This window comes from Balaenoptera physalus, assembly GCF_965194825.1.
Source record: "Balaenoptera physalus genome assembly, chromosome: 7".
Taxonomy (NCBI): domain Eukaryota; kingdom Metazoa; phylum Chordata; class Mammalia; order Artiodactyla; family Balaenopteridae; genus Balaenoptera; species Balaenoptera physalus.
In genome coordinates, this window is record NC_138886.1 from 30,616,677 (window position 1) to 30,639,582 (window position 22,906).

General features: G+C 38.6%; 1 protein-coding gene across 1 annotated transcript in view; it reads left to right on the forward strand.

Moving 5' to 3' along the window:
• GRIN3A (glutamate ionotropic receptor NMDA type subunit 3A) overlaps positions 1 to 22,906 on the forward strand; it is a 161,085-nt gene that overhangs the window by 99,662 nt on the left and 38,517 nt on the right. Inside the window, exons 4-5 of the mRNA XM_082471185.1 lie at positions 11,034 to 11,179; positions 15,233 to 15,348. Coding sequence (XP_082327311.1) covers positions 11,034 to 11,179; positions 15,233 to 15,348 — 262 coding nt within the window. The remainder of the gene's footprint in view (positions 1 to 11,033; positions 11,180 to 15,232; positions 15,349 to 22,906) is intronic.

Genomic DNA, 22,906 nt, shown 5'->3' on the forward strand with positions numbered 1-22,906 from the left:
GGGCACTCATGGTGAAATGGCAAAGGAAGTGAATCAAAGAGGGGAGAAGAATTGGAGCCATTAATACAATCAATAGACTGCACCCACTTAATCTCTCCAGAGTTTGGTTTCCTATTCTATAATGGAGAACACAACAATTCCTTCCTCCTGAAACCCAGGATTGTTGGGAGGAAATGTATGGAAGGCTTTTTTGAAGTTCTTTAGCTGAAAATAAATAGACAAATACAAAAAAAACTTACTATAGAAATCTAAGAGATTGGGGTCACTCTGTTTGTGGCTTGCACGCCAGCTAACTCCATATTTAGGCTTAAACTCCTATTTCATGTTCGTTAAAACCGTAGTCTCAAACAAGTTAGAACATTTTCCAGGCTGTAATCAGAAAAGGACATCTGAATACCAAATTCTGCCCCTTAGAGACTGAGGTAAGCTCAAGAATATGCATGATGACAACTAAAATATCAGCAATGGCTACTACTGGAGGAGGCTGTAGAATCAGGAAGGAAAAAGAGCTACTATAATGTTCTATGCTATAAAACTTCTGTTTGCATTTTACAGTGAGAATAGATTCATGTTCTGTTGTGGCATTAAGTAAATGAATGTTTTTTTCATAAAGTGAAACTAGTTAAGTTTTTCCATAATTTCCATTTGAACAGCTTAAACATTGATCTGGATATTCAAGGTTGTTTCTGTTCAATTTTCATCCTTAAATATTACCTATTTAGTCATACTTTATTTTTATTAATATGACTCATGTTATCTCAAAAGTCCAATAAACTAGGTTCTGGTTCCAACTTTGTCATAATCAAGTCTTTGACCTTGGGCAAGTCATTTAACCCTGATCAACTCTATTTCTTCATCTGCAAATTAAGGATTATGAATTAAATGGTTCTAAGATCACCTTGGGTCTAACATTCTATAGTTCTCAGAAGAAATGGTCTATTTTTTCAGATAAGCCCACTTATCTGAAAATTATCCTTCAGAATATGAACCCAAAAAAAGAGGAAGAGTTAATTCAGAGTTCAATAAGTGACCAAATTTTATAAATCAATATTTGTAGTTAAAAATATTTTACTACTTTTTAATGTACACTGATGTTAACAGATGATCTTAAAACAATCAAACAGCTTCCACTTACAATTACTTCTAAACTGATGAGATACATTTAACTTATCTTTTTAAACTCAGTGTAGATTAATTAACACCATGAATTTTTGGTTCTGAGCAAACTGTTTTTTCTTTCCACTCTGGGCATATTCATTCATCAAACACTTAAAAGCATTTACTGCTACTATCTAGACACTAGAAAAAGTTCCTGGACCTGCTTTTTCAGTTTGCATCAAGCCAGTTTCTGCATATGAATTATAAACTCCTCAATTCATGCTCCTAGTTTGTTTGTGAGAATTACTCAAGATAGTGGAATTTAGAACTTGCATTCAGGTTAAATTCTAGAGGCAGCGCACAAGTTCAATCTGTTAAATGTGTGTATGACATAGTTCCACTTAGCTATCTAATCTTGGTCAAGTTGCTTAATCTTGCTGATCTTCATTTTTCTCAACTGCAAACTAAATGAATCATTGCATGTCACTTTTATTGCTGCATGAAAATTTTCTGAAATTTGCAAAAGAAGGAGAAAGAAAATGCCTCTTTAACTCAGCTGACTGCTACGCGCTGGTGCTTGGCTCACAAAGCAAAAACGCTACTTTAGTTGTGCTGCTCTTGTGATTCATTTAACAGGAGCAAGTGTGCTGAACAGAAGAGAAAGATAAGCAAACACCAGCTCACTCATAAACTGGGAGATGGTCTGAAATGGAAAAGCTGGCAGCAAGGCTACAGGCAGGCTGACCTGGAGGAGGGGGAGTGAGGAGGTATCTTCTCCTGGATGCATATATTCAGGATAGATGCTTGAATCTTTGAGGGCCCCTCCATCATAATGGCTCAGTCACTGATTCCCTGAGCACTCTAGAGCAAAGATAGATTGACTCTTCAGCCATGGCAAACAAAATTATTAAATACAGCCCAAGTCACCACCAAGGGCTAGCCTAAGGGAAAATTTAAGCAAGAGGAAAGCATTTCTCTTCTTTCTGTTATTCAGTAGTTTGTCTTTCTGCTTGTTTGATGCTTTGCTTTAGCGGATCTCTAAGAGGCTGGTTTCCTGGGGTCGATGCTGTGGGATTACTGACCTTTAGGCTAAACCTCCTACCGTACATTTGCATCCAGCCCACCCTGAATGAAGGCCCAATTGGACATACTTTAATATTTAATTATTCTGTTATATAATTAAATAAAAAATGGCATTAAAACAAGTCCCTGTGCCATAAGGATTTGGGTAGAGTTGTGCCAAAAAGCTTACATCACTAGACTGCAGGTAAATTTATAGCTGTTTTCATTCATTTGCATTTAATCAGCCCAGAGTTGCTGAGTCTAGGTTCAGCAAGCACCTTACTGCCTGCTCAGTCTGCAGGGTACAGTACTGCTGGTGATGCGCAATGACTCAAGTGAGAAGTTTGAATTCCACAGTCCACAGGTCATTTTTCACCTTGAAGTTTGGCTGGATAGCAAGTCAATTATATAAACAAAAAGACAGGGTTTTCCTGATGCCATCAGCTGAATGGAATCCTCCCATTTTCTGTAAGAGGTGTCGGTTCTGGCCTCAGTTGACCTGGTTCAAACTTCAATTCTGTCACAGTGGAATTACATATTTAGAGGAATTATGGTTCTAAAGTAATTGCACTGTGATCATAATTACCTTTGAAAATCCCATTAAGACAATAATTTTACCTGTAGCTGGGTTCTAGAGTCAGCTGATAAGTGGGTATAACAACAGCATGGGCTGAAGAGCCTGGGGAAAGTTCTTTCAACTTTCTGAACTTGCCCACAACCATGAACTAGAGCTATTAACAGAACCTATCTCATAGGGATATAGGAAGGCTGAAATGAGATTATGAGTACGGAGGGCCATGCATGTAATCAACACAACAGATAGCTACTAGTATTAAGAAGTTGTTAGGGACTAATTAAGCTCCCCCACTGGCTGTTGGGCTACATGTACAATGGCTGAACTCTTTCAGTTAGCCGCTTTACATATAAGGGAACTGATTCTCACAGCAATTAAGGGAATAGCTGGTAAAGCCAAAAACTTTTGTGCTATGTATAATGGTAGTCAAGAGCATAAATAATGGAGCCACACAGACTGCCCAGTTCTGTCATTTACTGGCTCCATAAGCTTAGACAAGTTAGTTAGTTGCTCTGCGCCTCAGGCTGCTCACCTATAAAATGGATATGATAGAATCAACCTCATATGATTGTTGTAAGGATTATAAAAGTTAATATCTCCAAAGTATTTAAACAATGCCTGGCACAGGGTGAGCTACATCATCATCATCATCACCACCAATGCGATTATTATTATTCTATGTCTCTGTATTTGGAAACACCAGTAGTGTTATAGTACCCGTAGTGAAATAATTAATCTGGCATATAAGGGAGAAATGGACATAGCTCCAAAAGATCACACAGCATAAAATGGGATTTGAAGGGGATTTTGAATAAATTGGAATGGTCTCAGTGAACTGAAAAGGGTAGCCTGCTCCAGATGAATAGAATGACACATTAGACCAGGGTCAGAGAAGAAGCAAAACAAAGTGAATTTCATCAAAGAAAGGGAACAGTCAACAAAGACAGAGATTGAACATTTGTAGCAGAATAGCAATAATTCCCCTCTAGAAGTCCTATAATATCTAGCTTTTAGACACTACAAAGACTATGATAATAGACCCTACCCTTGCATGACTATACATGAGACAGAGAAATACCAAGGACCTCCAGAGGCCTGGTAAATGAGTACCGTAGTGCCATTTATGGATGTTGCTGAGCAAATTTAACTCAGGAAATTATTTTTTAGAGAAGGACATAAAGACTGGAAACCTGTGGTTTCATAAATAGTAGATGGGAAAGTGTTGTTGAACATAGCTTACTATAAAGAAGAAACAAAGAACAATTTTTTTTATCAGCCATACTCATTTGGGGAAGGGATTATACATTCAACAGGATTCTACTTGGGCCTGAGTTCAGGTTTTTCAAGCTCACCTTTGCATTATTTGTGTGACCTGGAGCAAGTCTCTTGTTCACCTTTTTCATCAGAGCCTAAGTCTCTTTATCGTATAGATCAGGAAGTAGTGCAGTGGAATGTTTACATACAAAGTCTCTGCAGCCCGACCAAGTTCAGAACCTTCCTATATTGGCTGAGCAATCTTGGGCAAGTTATTTAAACACATACCTTACTTCTTATGTGAAAGTTGGAGATGATAATAAATACCTCATAGGGTTGCTATGAGGCTTAAAATATACAATCCATGTTAAAGTTTTAGCACAATGCTTGACACATGGAAAGTTCTTAATAAATGCAAGATATATATAAAAATGAATGGATTAAATGATCTCTAGCATCTCCTGCAGCTAGTCATCTTTCCTGTAGTCTGGACTCCTTATTTTTACAGCGTCCCTGACTTTGATACCCCTCTTCAAGTTCAGTCCCTAGCCCCCACCTGTAACCCAAGCGGAGTGGAAAAAAGAAGCATTAAGATGGCCAGTGTGGCAGCAGAGATGTGTGTGAAGATGTGGTGATGCCAGCAAGGGGAGGAAGGAGCAGGGAGGGCTCAGTTCTCCTACGGCCACTCCCAAGACAGCTAGGTATTGAACACAAATATTGGACCCCCAGGGATTCAAGGATGAATGTGCTTGTTTTAGGGAGCTTGGCTGATCCATCAAGCTTGTTTTAACCTTTTATGAACAGAACACCCACAATAACCAAAAATGATATTAGCTGTTATTTTTTTATTATTATCATTATTATTACATATTCAAATAGATAGATTTGTTGGGTGGAACACAAAGGCACCCTTCCTATACAGAAGATATGCTTCAAGAGAAGTGATTTCCTTGTCACTGGAGACATTCAAGCGGAGACTTAACAGGCAAATAATAGTGACGTTATAAGTAAAGCCTTGCTACTTAACATCTGGTCCATGAACCAAGGTATCAGCATCACCTGGAAGCTTGTTACAAATGCAGATTCCCAGGCTCCAACCTAGACCTAATGAGTCAGAATCTACATTTTGAAGAAATTCCAAGTAATATATTTAGCTTTGCTATCAAAGATTCAAGCATCAGTGAACAGAGTAGATGACTTTTAAAGCCCCTCCGAACTCTGAGACCACCCTCTATTATACAGTCCATAGGTTTTAACTGGACATTATATTGGCACGGGGAGGAACTATGGTCCCAATACCTAGTATATCCCATTCCATTGATGAAATTAAGAATGGTCTTTTCCACCCACCTCCAAAGGACATTTTACCAGATCTAGTGACTACATTCCACTCATACTTAAGTAACAATCTCAGATAAATACAAATGTAGAGCTTAAATGAAAATACTTAATATTGAGATTGTTTTTGAATCTAAATCAACATATCTACCATGGACAGAGCAGCTTGATTATTTCTTGAGTTTGCGTCCATCTTGTTTTGAGCCACTTCTCCGCTTTCTGCAAAATGTCTATCTGATTATTCTCCACACAGGTGCTCTGGGTAGAGTTCAGTATTCCATTAATACTGAACAATTCACATACAAATACGTGGTTTAACCTTAGATATTTCCACAAGGTCTGAAGAGGCTGACACAAATATAAACAGAATTGGAAGAGCTGGTGAAATATTTAGCTGAAACTTTAAAGAAATTTTTCTCTCTCTGGAACTTCCTGGTGATGCTTGTAATGCAGCTCAACTGCTTTAGCTCTTTGTATACTTTTATCCTCCCTCCTGGATGCAGGCTTTCTGACATCCTTGGCTCTTTGAATTACACACCACATGGACACAAAGGGCAGACTATGCTAGTCCATCCAATTGCATCAATAGCTTCTTAGATCCCTTTTCTGATTCTATTATTCTGTGACTGCTCAGTAGCTCATGCTTTTTTTTTTATTGGAACTCACACATAGAAATAAAAAAGAACATACTGTTTTGAAAGAATTAAGATAAGAATTAAAGGAAAAAATTTAATATTTAAAAGGAAAGAAAGACAACATGAAGTGTGACAAAAGTATCTAATTTGTAATGTATCTAACCTAAGAGAATTTGTGTTAATAATGAAGACTTATTACACCAATACTTATCAAACATCTGCTCTGTACCGTGTTTGCTGCATAATGATGATGATGATGATGAGAGTAATAGCAGCTAACATTTGTTGAGGGCTTAGGACTACACGAATGAGACAGGCATAGGCCCAACCCTCACGGAAGCTTATAAGCTAGCAGGAAAAGCAGACATTGAACAAATAATCCCAAATGTTATTAATGCAATATGAAATTGCAGGGTACAATGGGAGGGTGCTACAGGTGGCCTAATCTAGTTTAGGGGTCAGTGAAGTCTTCTTTGAGGAAGTGACATTTAATTTTTTATTTTTTTTAACTTTTTATTTTATATTGGAGTATAGTCAATTAACAATGTTGTGATAGTTTCAGGTGCACAGCAAAGTGACTCAGTTATACATATACGTGTATCCATTCTCCCCCAGACTCCCCTCCCATCCAGGCTGCCATATAACATTAAGCTGAGTTCCCTGTGCTATACAGTAGGTCCTTGTTGGTTATCCTTATTAAGTATAGCAGTGTGTACATGTCAATCCCAAACTCCTTAACTATCCCTTCCCTCTACCCTTCTCCAGCAAGTGACATTTTAGAGTTAGCTACACAAAGGGAAGTTAGGGTTGAGGAGGCAGAGCATCCCAGGCAGAATGAAGGCTATGGGGCAAGAGCTCTGATCAAGCAAAAAGTATATGCTGGAAGAACTGAGAGAACTGGCTAAAGCTTAGAGGCCAGGGGGAGAGTGGGGAGAAGAGGCTGGAGAGAAGAAGACAGGAGAAGGATCATGCTGAGGCCACGTGAGGAATTTCAACTTCATCCCAAGGGCTATGGGGAGCCATTGATAGGTATTAAGCAAGTGAGTGACATGATCAGTTTTGGGCTCTAAGAAGATTATCCTGACTGGATTGGAGGGGAAGAGAGGGAATGTGCAGAGGGCAGAAACGATGGTGGCTTGGACTGGAGAAGTGGCAGTGTTTGTAATACATATCCAGGTTAGAGTGGGGTTCCTGTCAGACTAACAAAATTCTTCCTCCCATAGAACCTAGTTATTTATGTTAATGTTGAAGGAACTTTCCATTCTCAAAACTGCTCCTTCACAGGCATGAGAGCCATGTCAGGGAGATGTGGGAGCCCATTGGCAAAAGGCAGCGGGAAAACATGAAAAGGAGATAACACAAAGGGCTAGCTAGTCCTCCTCAGGAATTCCGAGCTTTGATCTGCTGGTTCACAACTCCCTCCAGTGTCTTGGGAAGGAGTGCTGTATTGATGCACTCAGCAAAGCAAAGAGGTCCAGAGTTTGCCTAGAAATAGTTCATGGGCCATAAAGATAGTGTCACAGCATAATGTGAGAAAATGGACTTCTAAAAAGGATTATTTTCATGTGTAAGACAAAAGTATTCTAATTACTGACCTAAGACCCTTTTACCTTAAAAGGAGGGTTCGTTTCAAAAGCTTGAGTTGTAAGCTATATCATTAGTCCCTTTTGTGCTTAGTAGGATGACAAAGTTCTCATCTCCCTGTGGGTTCAAAGAATCTGTCAGTCATTCATCAAGCATATTATTGAGCAACTACATGGTGAAAGGCATTGGAATACAACAGTTAATTAAATGTTTTACATAGACTTCCAGTCCAGTGAAGAAGCTGAAAGTCTAGACATTAAACTATTACACAATTAAATTTTAAAAGTGCAACTGTAATAAGTTCTACAAAAGAAAGGTATGCGTGCTATGAGGGCTTAGGAAAGGAGCATCTGGCCTAGACAGCAAATTAGGGACGTGATTACTCAGCTGAGAATAGAAGGATGAATAGAAGTTAAATGGGTGAAGAGAGGATAGAAGAATAGTGGTAAAATTAATTGATTTGACAAACATGTATAGAGCCCTTATCAGGTGCCAAGTGTCATAGTAGGTAACTGTGGTCCACAGATGAATGAAACCTGGTCTGCATGTTAGGGAAAAGAATAAGCTGAATCTTGCTAATGGCTAGCTATGAGAATTTGATTATTAATTTGCCCAAACCTCAGCATCTTAATATGTAAAATAAGAAAATAACATCTATCTTGCAGGATTATTGTGAGAATTCAAAATGTGCAAAGCCCTTAGCTCACTGACTGTCACAAAAGTAGCAAGTTTTGTAATGACCAGACCCAGAGTCAGTATGACATAGTGTCAGAAGCTCTGTTCATGGTGTTCAGAGCTCACTATTTTCCATCAGACTATCTGGGTTCAAATTCCAGATCCAACGTTTACTAGCTCTATGACCTTGGGCAAATAACAAACTTTCTAGTCTTTAGTTTCTTTATCTATAAAAGGAAGATAACAGAAATACCTCATAAGTTTCTTGGGAGGCTCAGAGGAGATAGGCATGAAAAGTGTGAAAGATGGCTAAATAAGTACCTAGCCTACATATTCTGTATATTCAAGGTGCTGTATCAGCACAGATAAATAAGCAGTAAATTATTTTTGTTTTTGTTCTTCCTGGATAGGAGGGTGAAGCTAGATAAGGCCAAAGACTTCACACAGAGTCTTGTTCTAGGCCTTAAACAATGAATAGGTGTTGGACAAACAGAATGCTGATAAATTTGCCTTGCTCAAGCCGTAGGGCTGCAGTTTGCTATTGTGAGAGCAGCCCAGGCCTAAGGCTTAAGGAAAATATTTTAAAAGACTAGTGAGTTCATTCTAATAAACATCTCCTCTCCATTTGCTGCCATGAGCTGGAAGGCAGGGTGATGTGGTCGGTAACAGCGTGGGCTCTGAAGTCAAACAGACATGGGTTCTAATCCAGTCCCTTCTACTTATAGCTGTGTGATCTTATTACTTTTATTACTTACTCTTACTTATTACTTACTATATTTCTCTGAGCTTCAGTTGATTAATCTTTAAAAAGGAAGTATTAATAGAGCCCTCTTCATAAAATTTTTATGAGGATTAATCAAGATAATGCAGGTAAACATCATATTTGGCACATAATACTCAATAAATGTTAGCTATTATTATTGATGCCTCATTAAGGTTATGCTGGCATAAAACATTAGAATTTGTTCAGTGTATGGAACACAAGGGTTTGCCATATCACCTGCTCAACAGTGGGATGTCCAAAGAAATACCACAAACCAGGTGGTGAGTCCCTTTGTGGCAATGATTGCAGGTATTTACCTTTGTGGGCCCAGTAACTTTGAAAATTATACAAAGTTGCCTCCCCCAAATATTGAATAAATTAATGAGTGATTTATTTCACTGATTGTAAAATAAAGGTTTTTTTTACTTACAAACATGAGGCATGTTTCTATAAACAATCTATAAATAAATAAATACACCTGTAGTTTCACCATCAATGGAAGAACCATTGTTAATATCTTGATATATTTTTTTCCAAGACGTGTGTGTGTGTGTGTGTGTGTGTGTGTGTGTGTGTGTGTGTGTACGTGTACATATATGATATCTGTCGGGGGGTCATAGCATTTAAAATAATTATATACATATTTAATTTTGATCAGACCATACAAAAGCTTTTTCTCAATTTGTCATATGAGCATTTGCTTTGTTTTATTAAATATGCTTCACAAACATGATTTATACATTAGATAACATTCTGTAAGGATGTGGCATATAATTTATTTAACTATTGCCATATTGTTAGACCCCTGGTGTGTGTCAAAACTAATTAATCTTCAAATATAAGTTATTTGTTACCAAATTCAGTGATTTCTTAACCTGTAGGGGCTATAAACAACTTGAAAACCTAATTATTTAAAAAAATATGAAACTCTGTACTATCTTCCTTATAGAAGAAAATTACAAACACATATTTACAAAAAATGTTGCCTAGAATTTCAGGAGACTTATAAACTCCATGAAACCCATCAGTGAATTCCTGTCCCCAGGGCTTCAGTCAGAACCAATGATATCAAATACGTTAACACGAAGCAGAACAAAAAAGTTAAAGAACTTTAACATACTAATTGTGGAGAAGTATAATCTCTAATATACTGCTTACTACAGTACATTTGACAATTTTCATAATACAGCCCAATCCCAGTTCATTCTTATATTTTAAATAAGTCTAGATTCTATATTAACACTTCTGTACAACTTTCAAGAACTATACTGCCTCATGTGCTGTATTCTTATTATCCTTAGTGACAGAAAGCTTCTACAGGACTCCCAGTACACTGCCTCTCCTCACTGTGAGGTCTTACATTCTGGAGAACTGTGCCATTACTGGATCTATTCCTGCTACCCTCCTCCTCTGTTGCTCCTAATTGTCTTACATACCATTCCATTTGAGCAAATATAAAGCATGACTGGTAACACAGTTATTTAAAGGAAAGAGGTCATTTTGTAATTACACCAAAAACTCAACAAACTTAAAATATACTGCAGCATAAAGACCAATAAACATAAAAGACATGTATTCACTCTTTGGGGTCATGTATATTTCAATCTCAGGATGCAAGGTTTTAACTTGGCCTTTGTGTAGTTCTAACCAAGGAAGGGCACAATCTTTAATTTACTATCTTAACTTTATGCTTTGTCTGATAAGCAATTTTTAATACCAAGTTTGATTCTACACACCGTTTTATAGTTTCTAAAGAATTCTGACAGGTTCTCAATATAAAGGAGAAAGCTGTTTTGTACTTTGTGTTTGTTGTTTTCATCTGTTTGCTTCTGAAGATAGAACAATTATTTATGTGAAGATTGAACAGTTACTTATGTGCAAGCTTGTATGAAAGAGCATGTACACATGGCACATGGAAATTTGTTTATGACTGTGTGCATTTGAAAAATCCTAAGTCATTATTAGATTCCAAAGAATGATGGAAAAGAAAATTTTGAAAACAACTCTAAGAATAATTTGTATTAAAGACACTTCTTTTTCTGCCTCATAGCTTCATCATCCCTCTCAAGGTTTCCGCTTTGGAACTGTCCGGGAAAGCAGTGCTGAAGATTATGTGAGGCAAAGCTTCCCAGAGATGCATGAGTATATGAGAAGATACAATGTACCAGACACACCCGATGGAGTGGAGTATCTGAAGTGAGTGTCAACCTCTTGCATCCAAAAAGTTGTCAATGAAAAAGAAGTCTTGCTATTGAGGTAGTGTTTGTCGGTTTTTTAAAATGATAGCTAAATATATCCATTGTGTGTTCAGTAATATCTCACACCATGTGAGATCCAGGAGGCAGTATGGAATAAGTGTGCATTTAATTATGTGACCTAGTTTACTAGTTCCTGCACAGTCCCAAGTTGGCCGTAGCTTTGATCAAAGTGCCAGTGCAGTCATTAGTGTAGCAGATGGTGGGGGAAGTAAATGTTGGTTTGACATCACTTGGGAAAACAATGGTGCTGAAATGATCAAACACTCAGGGAATGTGGCCAGAGGATAAAGTGCCGCAAAGCAACCCTTTCCTTCACAGTGAATCTCTAAGCATGTGGACTGTCTCCTCTTATCACGAGGAAGTGGACTTTATCTTAGAGCTTTCCTGTAGAAAGAAAATAAGATAAAAGGCAATGATTCCCATGCCTGCATCCTTCTCATCGTCATTTATGAGAAGCAATCAAGAGCAATCACATTACCATGGCAGATTACCAGAGCCTGTAATTCAGTGAAGCTGAATGCAAAAGAGGTTGGTGCAGTTATGGGTCTGCTCATCTAGTCTGCCTGGGAGAAGGGGATGAATGGCTCCTGATAAGCACCACAGCATGCAGGCAAGCAGTCCTCTCCCTCCTGCTTGATGGTCTCAGGACAATGACATACACTCAAACTCCAGTCCCTAGAATTGTGCAGCACCAGGAAACTGGTTTCTCTATTGTCAAACACAATAATCTCCCCAAAGGACAACAAGACTTGGCACCTCAAATTTTTTTTAAGAAAGGGAAATAAATAATTGTATGGAACACAGGGGCTCTGTGTTTCTCAAGAGCTCTAGTAATCAGCCCCTAAAACAATTTTATGGACTAAGCTAGAGTCTAGAAAGGAAGCCTTGTGTTCTCAGATTTGCAGTTATATATAGTGTTGAAGCACTATGAAATGGCACTTGCAATTTTGCAAGAACATTAAAACATTAGAGTCCCTCTCTGACACAGAGTTTAGTGCTCCTTTGCCTCCCAGCTCCTCCTCTTTATCCTCTCCTTTAGGAAAATTCATGGCTGAGAAAAAGAATAAGATGTCAGGGAGACAGCGATGGCTCCCCGCTAGATAGTAATGGCTGACAAACTGGGCCCTTATGGCAGTGTGAAAGGGTGAGATAAGCCACTGCTGCAGTCTCCAGTTCCACTCCACTCAGGGTATTCATTTATTCTGGAGGCTTCACCCAGAAGGCCCAAGTGCTCAGAGTTGGCCCTCCTCTAGCCTGGGGAGAAGAAATTGTTAGGCAGGAAAACAGGCACAGATGAAGGAGCTGAGTTCCAAAAGAAGCAACTTGTCCATGGAAATACAGCTAGCAAGTGGCAGGGTCAGGACTAGAACCAGGTCTCTAGAATCCAACCACTGCTGCAGGCTAGTCTGGAAACCAAAACCGGAGAGTAGGTCCTTGGTGTTCAAAACACAGTCCATGTTTCAGCAGCATCCGTGTACCAGATAGCATTTGGGTGCATGTGAGAAATGCAAACTCTCAGGCCCTGTCCCGGAATCTGCATTCTAAAAAGCTCCCCAGGTGACTCATAGATTGAGGTGAAATTGGAACAGAGCTTATCATCAATGCCCTCTGCCTTCTTCTCTCTGGGCTTCTCTCTCCACTTTTGGCCCAGATAAAGCCTATGCTCTTAGCCACCACTCCCAACAACCAGTCTTCAAGTTACCCCCTGACATCCCAGTGCCCTGACCTGCAAGCACAACCCTTGGAGTCGCCTATAAAGACAGGTTCCTGTGTTAAACCTGTCCCTCCCCTCTCCCATCAGAATTCCCCTGGGCTTCATCCTACTCACTTAGGGCCCTGCTTTCTGAGGTGACAGTATTCCAATAAATTAATCCCTAGTAAAGTATTAATTACTTTTAGTATGTTTATATCTGACTGGTTTTTGTGGTATATGTGTTATTAAATGAATGCTCAAAAAGACAGCATGATTTTATACTGGGAGAAACAACTGTAGGCCATGGCCATGCCAACTATAAGGATGATCCAACCAGTCTAGAAGGTCCTTATACCTGGATCAAACACTGCCACTTCCTCACCAGTGACTTAGGGCCCCATGGGAGTCTGTGAGCTAATTGCTTCTTGCCTTGCTATGCAATAGAGACCTGCCATAGATAACTTCACTTTGCAATTCAAAATCCTGAGTTATTTAGGGATACCACTGAGATGGACCTCAGGAAATACTGGTTAGAAAAACTGAGCCCTAATTTTTTGTATTGTTATTGCTGCCACAAATATTTGCAGAGTATTAGTAAATGGTAACTTGTTCCTGTGTAGCTCACAAGGTACATTCTGGTACTGTGAGAGTCAAGATTTGACTGGAGAAGCATCTTTCAGCTTGATTTTTATCTTACTGCCAGGATTCCATTAAGGTTCCTCATCTTCAGCTTCCAGGAGACAGTTCTTATCCCCAGCCCTTTTAGAAGCTTCCCACAGCTCTGGAGCTGGGAGATGTTTTTCATTTTGGCTAAAGTTAAACATAGGCCTCACTGTAACTTAAATTCAATATTCCTGGAAAAGGGATTTATTTTGAAGTGGCTATTTTACCTCCTAAAAGAGTAGAGAGAGGTCATTGGCACGAAGAAGGGATGTTGACCTACTTAATGTATGTCCATGTGTGGCTCAGACAAAGCCATCAAAAAGGTACTTGCCGCTCAATGATGAATCTTAGAGATGTCTAAGGGTGCCTTTCTCTTTTAGATTTTTGATGGGCCCTAGCCATGTTCTCCTCTGAGTTTAGAAGCTACTCCTATGTATTGAATTCCAACAGCCTCATTTTTGGCTCTAAGAGAGGGATGACTGGACCCAGATGGGATAGAGAAGAGTTGTTCTCTTTGCCAAGCTGTTTGGACAGCACTGAGGGTCAGAAAGCCTTTATTAAATGGATGTATGTCCTATATCTTTCCAAAAAAAGTTTGAGGTAGCTGAAAACAAGAGTCATTGCATACACCTTAAACATTTCCCTTTGAAACTCATCCTCCCTTGCCACCTTTGTAAGTGGAGCTCAGCCAGTGCTGACTGCCTTCCTTGGGACCATCTCTGTGCCTATGTCCAAAGACTGGGGAGAACACATGAAGGATGCACAAGGATGTCTGTTGGCACCTTGAGCCCAGCCCACAGCCGACTCACTGATATAGTCCAGAAACACCTGCCTTTAAATGATTTTTGCCTGAACTGCCTCCTGGGATGGGAGTGAAACATGAGTCTCTGGAGATATATTTATAAATCAGATTACAAAGATCTATTACATATGCTTCCCATTCCATTTATTGAACACCAGCCTATGGACTTTAAAGAGACCTGAACTCCCTTTTCCCCAAGAGTGCTGGATCTCTTATTTGCACTTCCTTAATATGTACTCCCAAATATGAAATAATGCCTGATCTCTGAAGAATATGATAGTGATCATGACAGAAAGAATTAAGAATTTTCACACACTGATTAATGAGACCCCCAGCTCCAACACTTACTGGCTATGTAGACTGGATTAAGTTACTTTGACTCTTTGAGCCTGAATTTTTCCATCTGCTAAAATGGGATACTACCACCCCCCTCAAGGTTATTATAAGGGGTAAAATGTATGGAGAACAATAAATACAATGCTTACACAAAGAAGTCATTCAGTTATTGTAAGAGAAATGAACCTTGACTATTTACCTTCCCATTCAATTCATAATCGCTCTGGTTTTGTTGTTGGATTTAGAAGTAATGAAAGAAACTGGTAGATGAATCCACTGGAAAGATGTCATGCTCTCTTATAAGAGTGTCTGTTTCCCCTGGTCTATTCTCTGCAGGTCAGTGAGATGTCAGCAAGGCAGAGCCAGCAGCTGCCCAGCTTGTACTGCCCTTATTGTCCAGGTTTCTGTTCCCTAAACAAAAGCCAGCTGTCAGCCTTAGGGTTTCCTGTCTATTAATGAATCATTTTTCACTTTTCTTCTCTTCGTCTTAAACATAGGAATGATCCAGAGAAACTAGATGCCTTCATTATGGACAAAGCCCTTCTGGATTATGAAGTGTCAGTAGACGCTGACTGCAAACTTCTAACTGTGGGGAAGCCATTTGCCATGGAAGGTATTACTCAGTCATTCTTGATTCACTTTTACTCGGAATGTGCTCAGTTTGCCAACCTAGCAAGTCACAAATGCCAATGTCAGAGGCAAAGACCTATTCATCTTCCCTGTTTTCATTTTCAGCTCTTAAGCACTCAGCTATTAAGTTGCTGAAGTTAGGTATTTATTTTCTCCCTACTCCACAAACATACTGTTATCCAATTGTTAGAAAAACAACAATCAAAACGCCATTGTTATCCAAACAATGTTGCTTTAGATATCTGGGAGTGGTGACAGTGTAATAAATAGGGAGTCCAGTTTTAATTTAATCTGTATTTTCTAATGTCCAAATCCTGTAATGAATCTGATGCTAAAACTAGAATGACTGCATTACAACTGGAAGGACCCCAGTGTTGATTTAATCCAATCTACTCAGTTTTATCCACAAGAAAGCCCAGACACATTTTATCACTTTCTCATAATCACACAATTAGATGATAATACTGGAATTAGAATCCAAATCTCATGGCCCTTAAATAAATATTTCCACTAGTTGAAAAATAAGTAGAAAAAAATCAAGTTTTGTGGTTTAGTAACCTCTAAGAGTCCTAAACAAAACCTTGTTTGGGACCTTGAGTTTGCCTTTCTTCCCACTGGCAGCAAATTTTTGCTTTCAATTTGGTCAACCAATCAATCAAACTTCAGGACCAAAGAAAGACTGCTTTGTCAGTAGCTCCTTGCATTCTGGACAACAGTTGATATATGGAGCTGGTAGCTTGAACCAGCAAACTTCACATCTCCCAGTTCCCAGCTTCCCTCCTCTGACAGTACATGCTGGCTCCCAAAACAGCCATACTCACTTGTCAGAAAGCACTTTGACTTGAAACAATCCCATGGGGGTGCCCAAGTCCTATTTGCAGAAAACTATACTTTCCTGTATGTTAACTAGTATATCGAGACTATTCAGATTCCAATTCCCCAACCACAGTTGGTCCCTGTCTCCCCTAAACACATCAGCAAATTTTTTACTTCAGTCTTCGTTTTTGTGATGAATGAGAATGTAACAGCTGATGCTGTTTCTTCGAGCCTTCTCCTAAGAGAAATCAATCCCCTCTCCAGGAAAAGCTACCTCCACCTGAACCAGGAATAGAACTCAGGAAGAGAGAGATTTAGTGGTAGGGATCTTCTATTAAGATGACAGTCTGACACAAGATAGAGGAGATATGGGGATATATGTATATGTATAGCTGATTCACTATATTATAAAGCAGAAACTAATACACCATTGTAAAGCAATTATACTCCAATAAAGATGTTAAAAAAAAAAAAATGACAGTCTGATGTAGCAGGGCACAAAAAGAAAAGCCAAAGAAAAACTAGAAAACCAAAGAACATTCATTATATAACCTCATTTTGATGTAACAGTGGGAAAATTCCCAGTTTTTGTGGCATCTAGGGATATGGAAGAGATGTTACTTATTTTTTTCTGTCCTACATGCACTGGGTAATTGAGGTCCCTTTTGCCATTAGCAGCTGTTAACAATGAATTATCTGTAGTGGGCAAAAGAATGAAGGACTCTATTTTCCACCTTTGTCTTAGGGGGCAACTCTATCTTGTCAAAAGGCAGTGGTGAGATAGCTTGTTTGCCTCTGCTAGACCCCAGTGCCAGATGCCACACAATTAACTCCCCACTGGTTTCCTGTTTACATTTCCATCTGTGCTCCTGAGACTTGGTGTCTTGCAGTTCCCATCATCTCCAGATACCGCGTTGTTTTCAAAGGGGATAAATACAAAATGGCGCAAGGAAGTGCTCTCTCTGCAAGAGAGCAGAGAGACTACAGATTTGAATACAGAGAACGGTGTCGTCATTGTTGGCTTATTCTAAAAAAACCATTGCAGGTTTATTCTGGGTGAGGTGCAAATCAGAAATTTTAATTCAATACTGCCTCTGTGAACAAGTTTACAACCTAAAAGCAGAACTTTGTAAAACACAAAGGGAGGACACATAAGTTAAAAACAACATGATAGAGATACTAGTAAAAGTCTTGATTGCTGCTTTTAACAAAAAAGTTAATCTCATAGATTTTTATGGAATATTTCTCTCTCATGAAATTTTTAAAAAATATTATATGCTTTCCTTTAGCAACATTTAGGATTCGTGAACTTATGAAAATGTGGACTTCATTATTAATTAATTAGACTTCATAGGCATAAATATATCATAAAAGCAATTTATGAACAATTTTTACCCACTTAGCTTACAGGAATGTTTCATATGTCTATCTGTATCCTGTCATAGGACCTAGTATAATGCAAAGCATATATCAGTTATGTAATAAATGATGTATTACGTATTATATAACTATTAGGTTGTATTTGAAATAAGTACCTAATTCACTTATTATTGTAGGTAATCAAAAGCACCCTGAAGGTCTGCATACACTTTCCAAAGTGCTTAAATGACTTCGGGAACTTAGGAAAGAAAACGGAGTCCACTGATTCCTTCATGCTGAATGTACATTCGCTCTCTGTAGTAACGACATTATACCAACTCGGTGTGACTACTGAATACCCCTCCCAACTTCACCATCCTGCATTTATTTAAGGCTTAAAGGTCAAGTGGGACAAATGAAAGATAATAGTCCACATTGAGTTTGAAACCTTTTCGTAAGTCTTCAGTGCAGCAAACCAAAACTGTTAAGAATTCAAGAGCATATGGAAAGTCTCTGGTCATATTAAAAACCATACACCAGGGACAAAAAGACATATTGTGCGCTCTGGAAAAAAAGAAAGTGTTGAGATAAATGAATACATGTCCCAAATTTATGCATTGGAGTTAGCTGACAGTAAAGGTCAAATGAGAAGAAAGAGTAATGGAACTGCACAGTACTGATTTGTGACCTTTCTGCTGAAGACTTTGCGCGTTTTTGAGTTTGTTCTGTTACTTGCTTTCCACTAATTATTTAATACAGTGCTTGGAGCACTAGCTCTGGAGTCTGAGTACTTGGGTTAGAATAGAGTTTCTTTTACTAACTGTGCTACATTGGGCAGGTCACTTAATCTGTTCTTTAGCTTCCTCATCTGCATAATGGGTTTGTGAATAATACATCTATGACAGAGTTGTCGTGAAGAGTAAGTAAAATAATATGTGTTAAGCATGTACAAGCACACAGTAAGTGCCCAATAAATTATTATTATTATTCATTATATTGAATTAATAGATTGAGACCAATTCATTATAAATTATCCTAGGATAGATAGCGTTCATATATCTCAGCTTCACACACATACTTCTCTCTCCACTTTGATGTGCTGGGGATAAGGGAAACCCATTTTTAAAGTCTCCTTTAAGGTTAGGACTATTCCAATATGTTCTCAACCATTGCCCTGCAGTAGCTAAATATGGTATTCCAAGGCCAGACCATAAAACAGAATTAATTTTTCTTCCTGAAGTGTTTTTAACCCTATCTAAGACCTTATTTTCAAAATATCTATTTTCCAACCACATTTCAGGAAGATTTTTGAAGTCTATGAATTTCTAACTACACATTTGCTAGCCAAAATATATTTCCACCACTCTTAGCTGAGTAAAGCTGATTTATCCATGGGGAAAAGATCAGAATTCTATTCTGAAAATTGTTCTCTTGGGCTATTAAGCTGTATCCAATTTCAAGGGTGCCTGAAGCCTTCATCCCTAGGGTTGAAGGATTCCATTTTGCTTCATCTATCAACCACAAAATAGTCAACCTCGTCTTTATTGCAAAGCCACGTTTCTAATGATAATGAAAGCAACTCAGGCTGCTAAGTTGAGTCAGCAATTTAAAAATAAGAATTCTTTGACCAATGAACACAATCAAATTTGAAAAGCAGCTGATAAAGGGGACAAAAATGGTTTTACTATTTTATGTTTCTGAATAAAATTGATTTTTATGTCTTTTAACACATACATCTTCTAATTGCCACATAACTTTGTTTTCCTGTTTCTCCCCTTGTTCCATATGCATAGTTTGTTTTAATTAGATAATAATAATAATTATTTATGCCAATAATTATTAAAATATCAATATTTAATATATGCATTAATAGAAAATTTTAAAGAACAGGAATCTATTTTTAGCGGTCAATTACAAATTAACCTTGACATGATGGAATGGAGTGATTTAATATTTATTATCTCCTATGTAGCAATTTTTTATAAATGTCTCTGCAACTTCAACGTAGCTTTTTCCCTAAGGCAATTTTTATACTTTTGTTGTACTGCCAAAATTCTATTCTTAGAATATGTAAATTTATCATAAATATTAATTTCCAATTTTTAAACTTTCTTATCATGCATTTTGGTCTCATCTATCCAAAATACCACTATCAAGAATCACTCCAAGATGCCTTCTCTCATCCTTTCATCTGGTAGCAATCTCTCTCCTCCTAACAACAGAGTTTTCTTCATCCTCTTCGTTGCATCCCTGTCATTATATTTTATGTTTATTGAATTTATGACTCACCTCTCTTTTTTCTCAAGAAAAGTCCTATAACATTCTACCATGCTGTGTAGTTATTTATGCATGCTTCATCTCCCCCGTGCCACCATGAGCTTCAAATGGATAGACTTGGTGTCTAATTTAACTTGGTAAATTCCATAGCACTTGGCAGAGTGTCTGGGACAGAATAGCATTCAACCCCTGTTTGTGGAATTAATGAATAGATGAATGCAATAAATGCTTATCAAATGAAAAATGAAAACAATTCTGCCATGATTACAGTAACCTGTGCTGGAATTACTGGCTTTAAGGGGATTTTTAGGAGAAACAATATAGTCAGGGAGGGTCTTTGCTAGTTAATTTCCTCATTTATGTACAATCATATACCAATTGGGGCTGTACTTACACTATATTTACACAACTTATTGAGAAGTTTATGACAAAATCTGCCCGTGAATAATATATATACTTGTGTCTGCTGAATTCAAACCACCAGTTTAGATGATTGTAGTTTTTTACTGCATTGCCTGGTTTAGGGAGATTATATCAATATGATTGTAGTGATAGGGCCTGTTTGAAGGGGAGGAATAGGTCAAGTATTCCTTTGCCTTGGTCACATGCTATAATGGATACAGTGGAGGGAGCATTGGTTTTAGACTCAAACAGACCTAATTTCAAATGTTAGCTTTGCCATCTATGAGCTGTGTGAACTTGGGCTGTATATTTATTCAATCTTTTTTTTTTTTAATAAATTTATTTATTTTATTTATGGCTGTGTTGGTTCTTCGTTTCTGTGCGAGGGCTTTCTCCAGTTGCGGCAAGTGGGGCCACTCTTCATCGCGGTGCACGGGCCTCTCACTGTCGCGGCCTCTCGTTGCGGAGCACGGCTCCAGACACGCAGGCTCAGTAGTTGTGGCACACGGGCTTAGTTGCTCCACGGCATGTGGGATCCTCCCGGACCAGGGCTCGAACCCGTGTCCCCTGCATCGGCAGGCAGACTCTCAACCACTGCGCCACCAGGGAAGCCCTATTCAATCTTTAAGTCTCTACTCTGCATGGGTTCACATAGGGGTTAAACACATGGGGAATGGTATCTGACACACAGTAGGGCTCAGTATGTTCTAGTTCTCATTATTAGAATCCCAGAGTGATTTAACTGACCTGTATGCCACACTCCAGTATGCAATCTTAGACTAGTGCATGGTCTACAAAGTGGGGTAAGACATGTAAAAAGTTTATTATAGAGCAGTACTTGGTGTATAGTAAGCCCTCTATAAGTATTATAAATTGTTGTTGTTGAAAATTATTGCCTCCAGGGGAAAAAATATAAAATATTCAGCAAACCTGGCCTAATGATCCTGACCATCAACCCATACCCACCAGACAGTTCCAAGATCTTCTACTATTTGTTTGTATAAGTCTCAGTTCTTCTCCCTCAAGCTGGTACAAGCTGGGATGCCTCAGTTGTAATGAAATAATCATTATGCAGTGCATTGTTTAATATCTGTCTCCCTAAGAGAGTGTATACTCCATGACAGCAGGGACCATATTTACCTTGCTCACTGCTAAATCCCAACCACTTAACACAGTGCCTATTCACTCATAAATATTTGTTGAATGAATGAATGAGTGAATGAATAAATGTGTGAATTAGTCAGTGAATATTATCATACACATTACTAGTATTGTGCCTGACATGTAAATAGGTACTGAATGAAAATCTGTGCAACTGAATTTGTCAATAGCATTCATTATAATAAAAGTTTCTAAAGAAAATTGGTTACTTCCATATAGTTACCCATTACTTTAAAAAAATGTTATTTCATGGTAGAATCAGCAGAAGAACAGACTGCCTGTGTAAAGTCTTTTATTGTCAGTCTTGCCTTTCAAACCAAAACTACTAGGCACAAAATAGGCACTCAAAATAGCTCTTTTTTTTTTTTTTTTTTTTTTTTTTTTTAATTTTTTATTTATTTATGGCTGTGTTGGGTCTTCGTTTCTGTGCGAGGGCTTTCTCCAGTTGTGGCAAGCAGGGGCCACTCTTCATCGCGGTGCGCAGGCCTCTTACTATCGCGGCCTCTCTTGTTGCAGAGCACAGGCTCCAGACGCGCAGGCTCAGTAATTGTGGCTCACGGGCCCAGTTGCTCCGCGGCATGTGGGATCCTCCCAGACCAGGGCTCGAACCCATGTCCCCTGCATTGGCAGGCAGACTCTCAACCACTGCGCCACCAGGGAAGCCCCAAAATAGCTCTTTGAATGGAAAATTCTAATCATGCTCTTGACATTGTCATCATTTCCTTGACTCGCCATTGTTAAGGAACAAACAAAATTACCAGGGGGAAAAAAACATATAGCTCTTTAAAACGCAAAAATTTTTTCTGTATTACTTATTTCCTCTCTTTTATTAGTTATACACAAATCTCAAGCCCTATATTTTTTTAAAAAGGATTTGTGTATCTGTAATTTAAAAAAAGAACAAAAACTAATGTCCTTGGAAATAAATTGTAAGATGGAATCATTGGGCTTCCCTCGTGGCGCAGCGGTTAAGAATCTGCCTGCCAATGCAGGGGTCACAGGTTCAAGCCCTGGTCCGGGAAGATCCCACATGCTGTGGAGCAACTAAGCCCATGCAACACAGCTACTGAGCCTGCGCTCTAGAGCCTGTGAGCCACAACTACTGAGCCCATGTGCCACAACTACTGAAGCCCACACGCCTAGAGCCTGAGCTCTGCAACAAGAGAAGCCACCGCAATGAGAAGCCAGAGCACCGCAATGAAGAGTAGCCCCTGCTCGCCGCAACTAGAGAAAGCCCACACACAGCAAAAAAGACCCAATGCAGCCAAAAATAAATAAATAAAAATAAATTAAAAAAAAAAAAAGATGGAATCATTATAGCAAGTATTTGTTTCCATGAAGTATCTTTGGATTCTTGACAGCCTTTTGGTCTTTATATGCGAAAAAAGGAGCTAGCTATAGTTTCAGTTTGTCTTCCTCAATCATCTTGAGGGCAATACATCTTTTTTCAACTATGCTATCCAATAGCTACAGACAAAATGTAGGTAATTAGCTCTTTCACATGGCTCTTCAAAGAGATTAACATT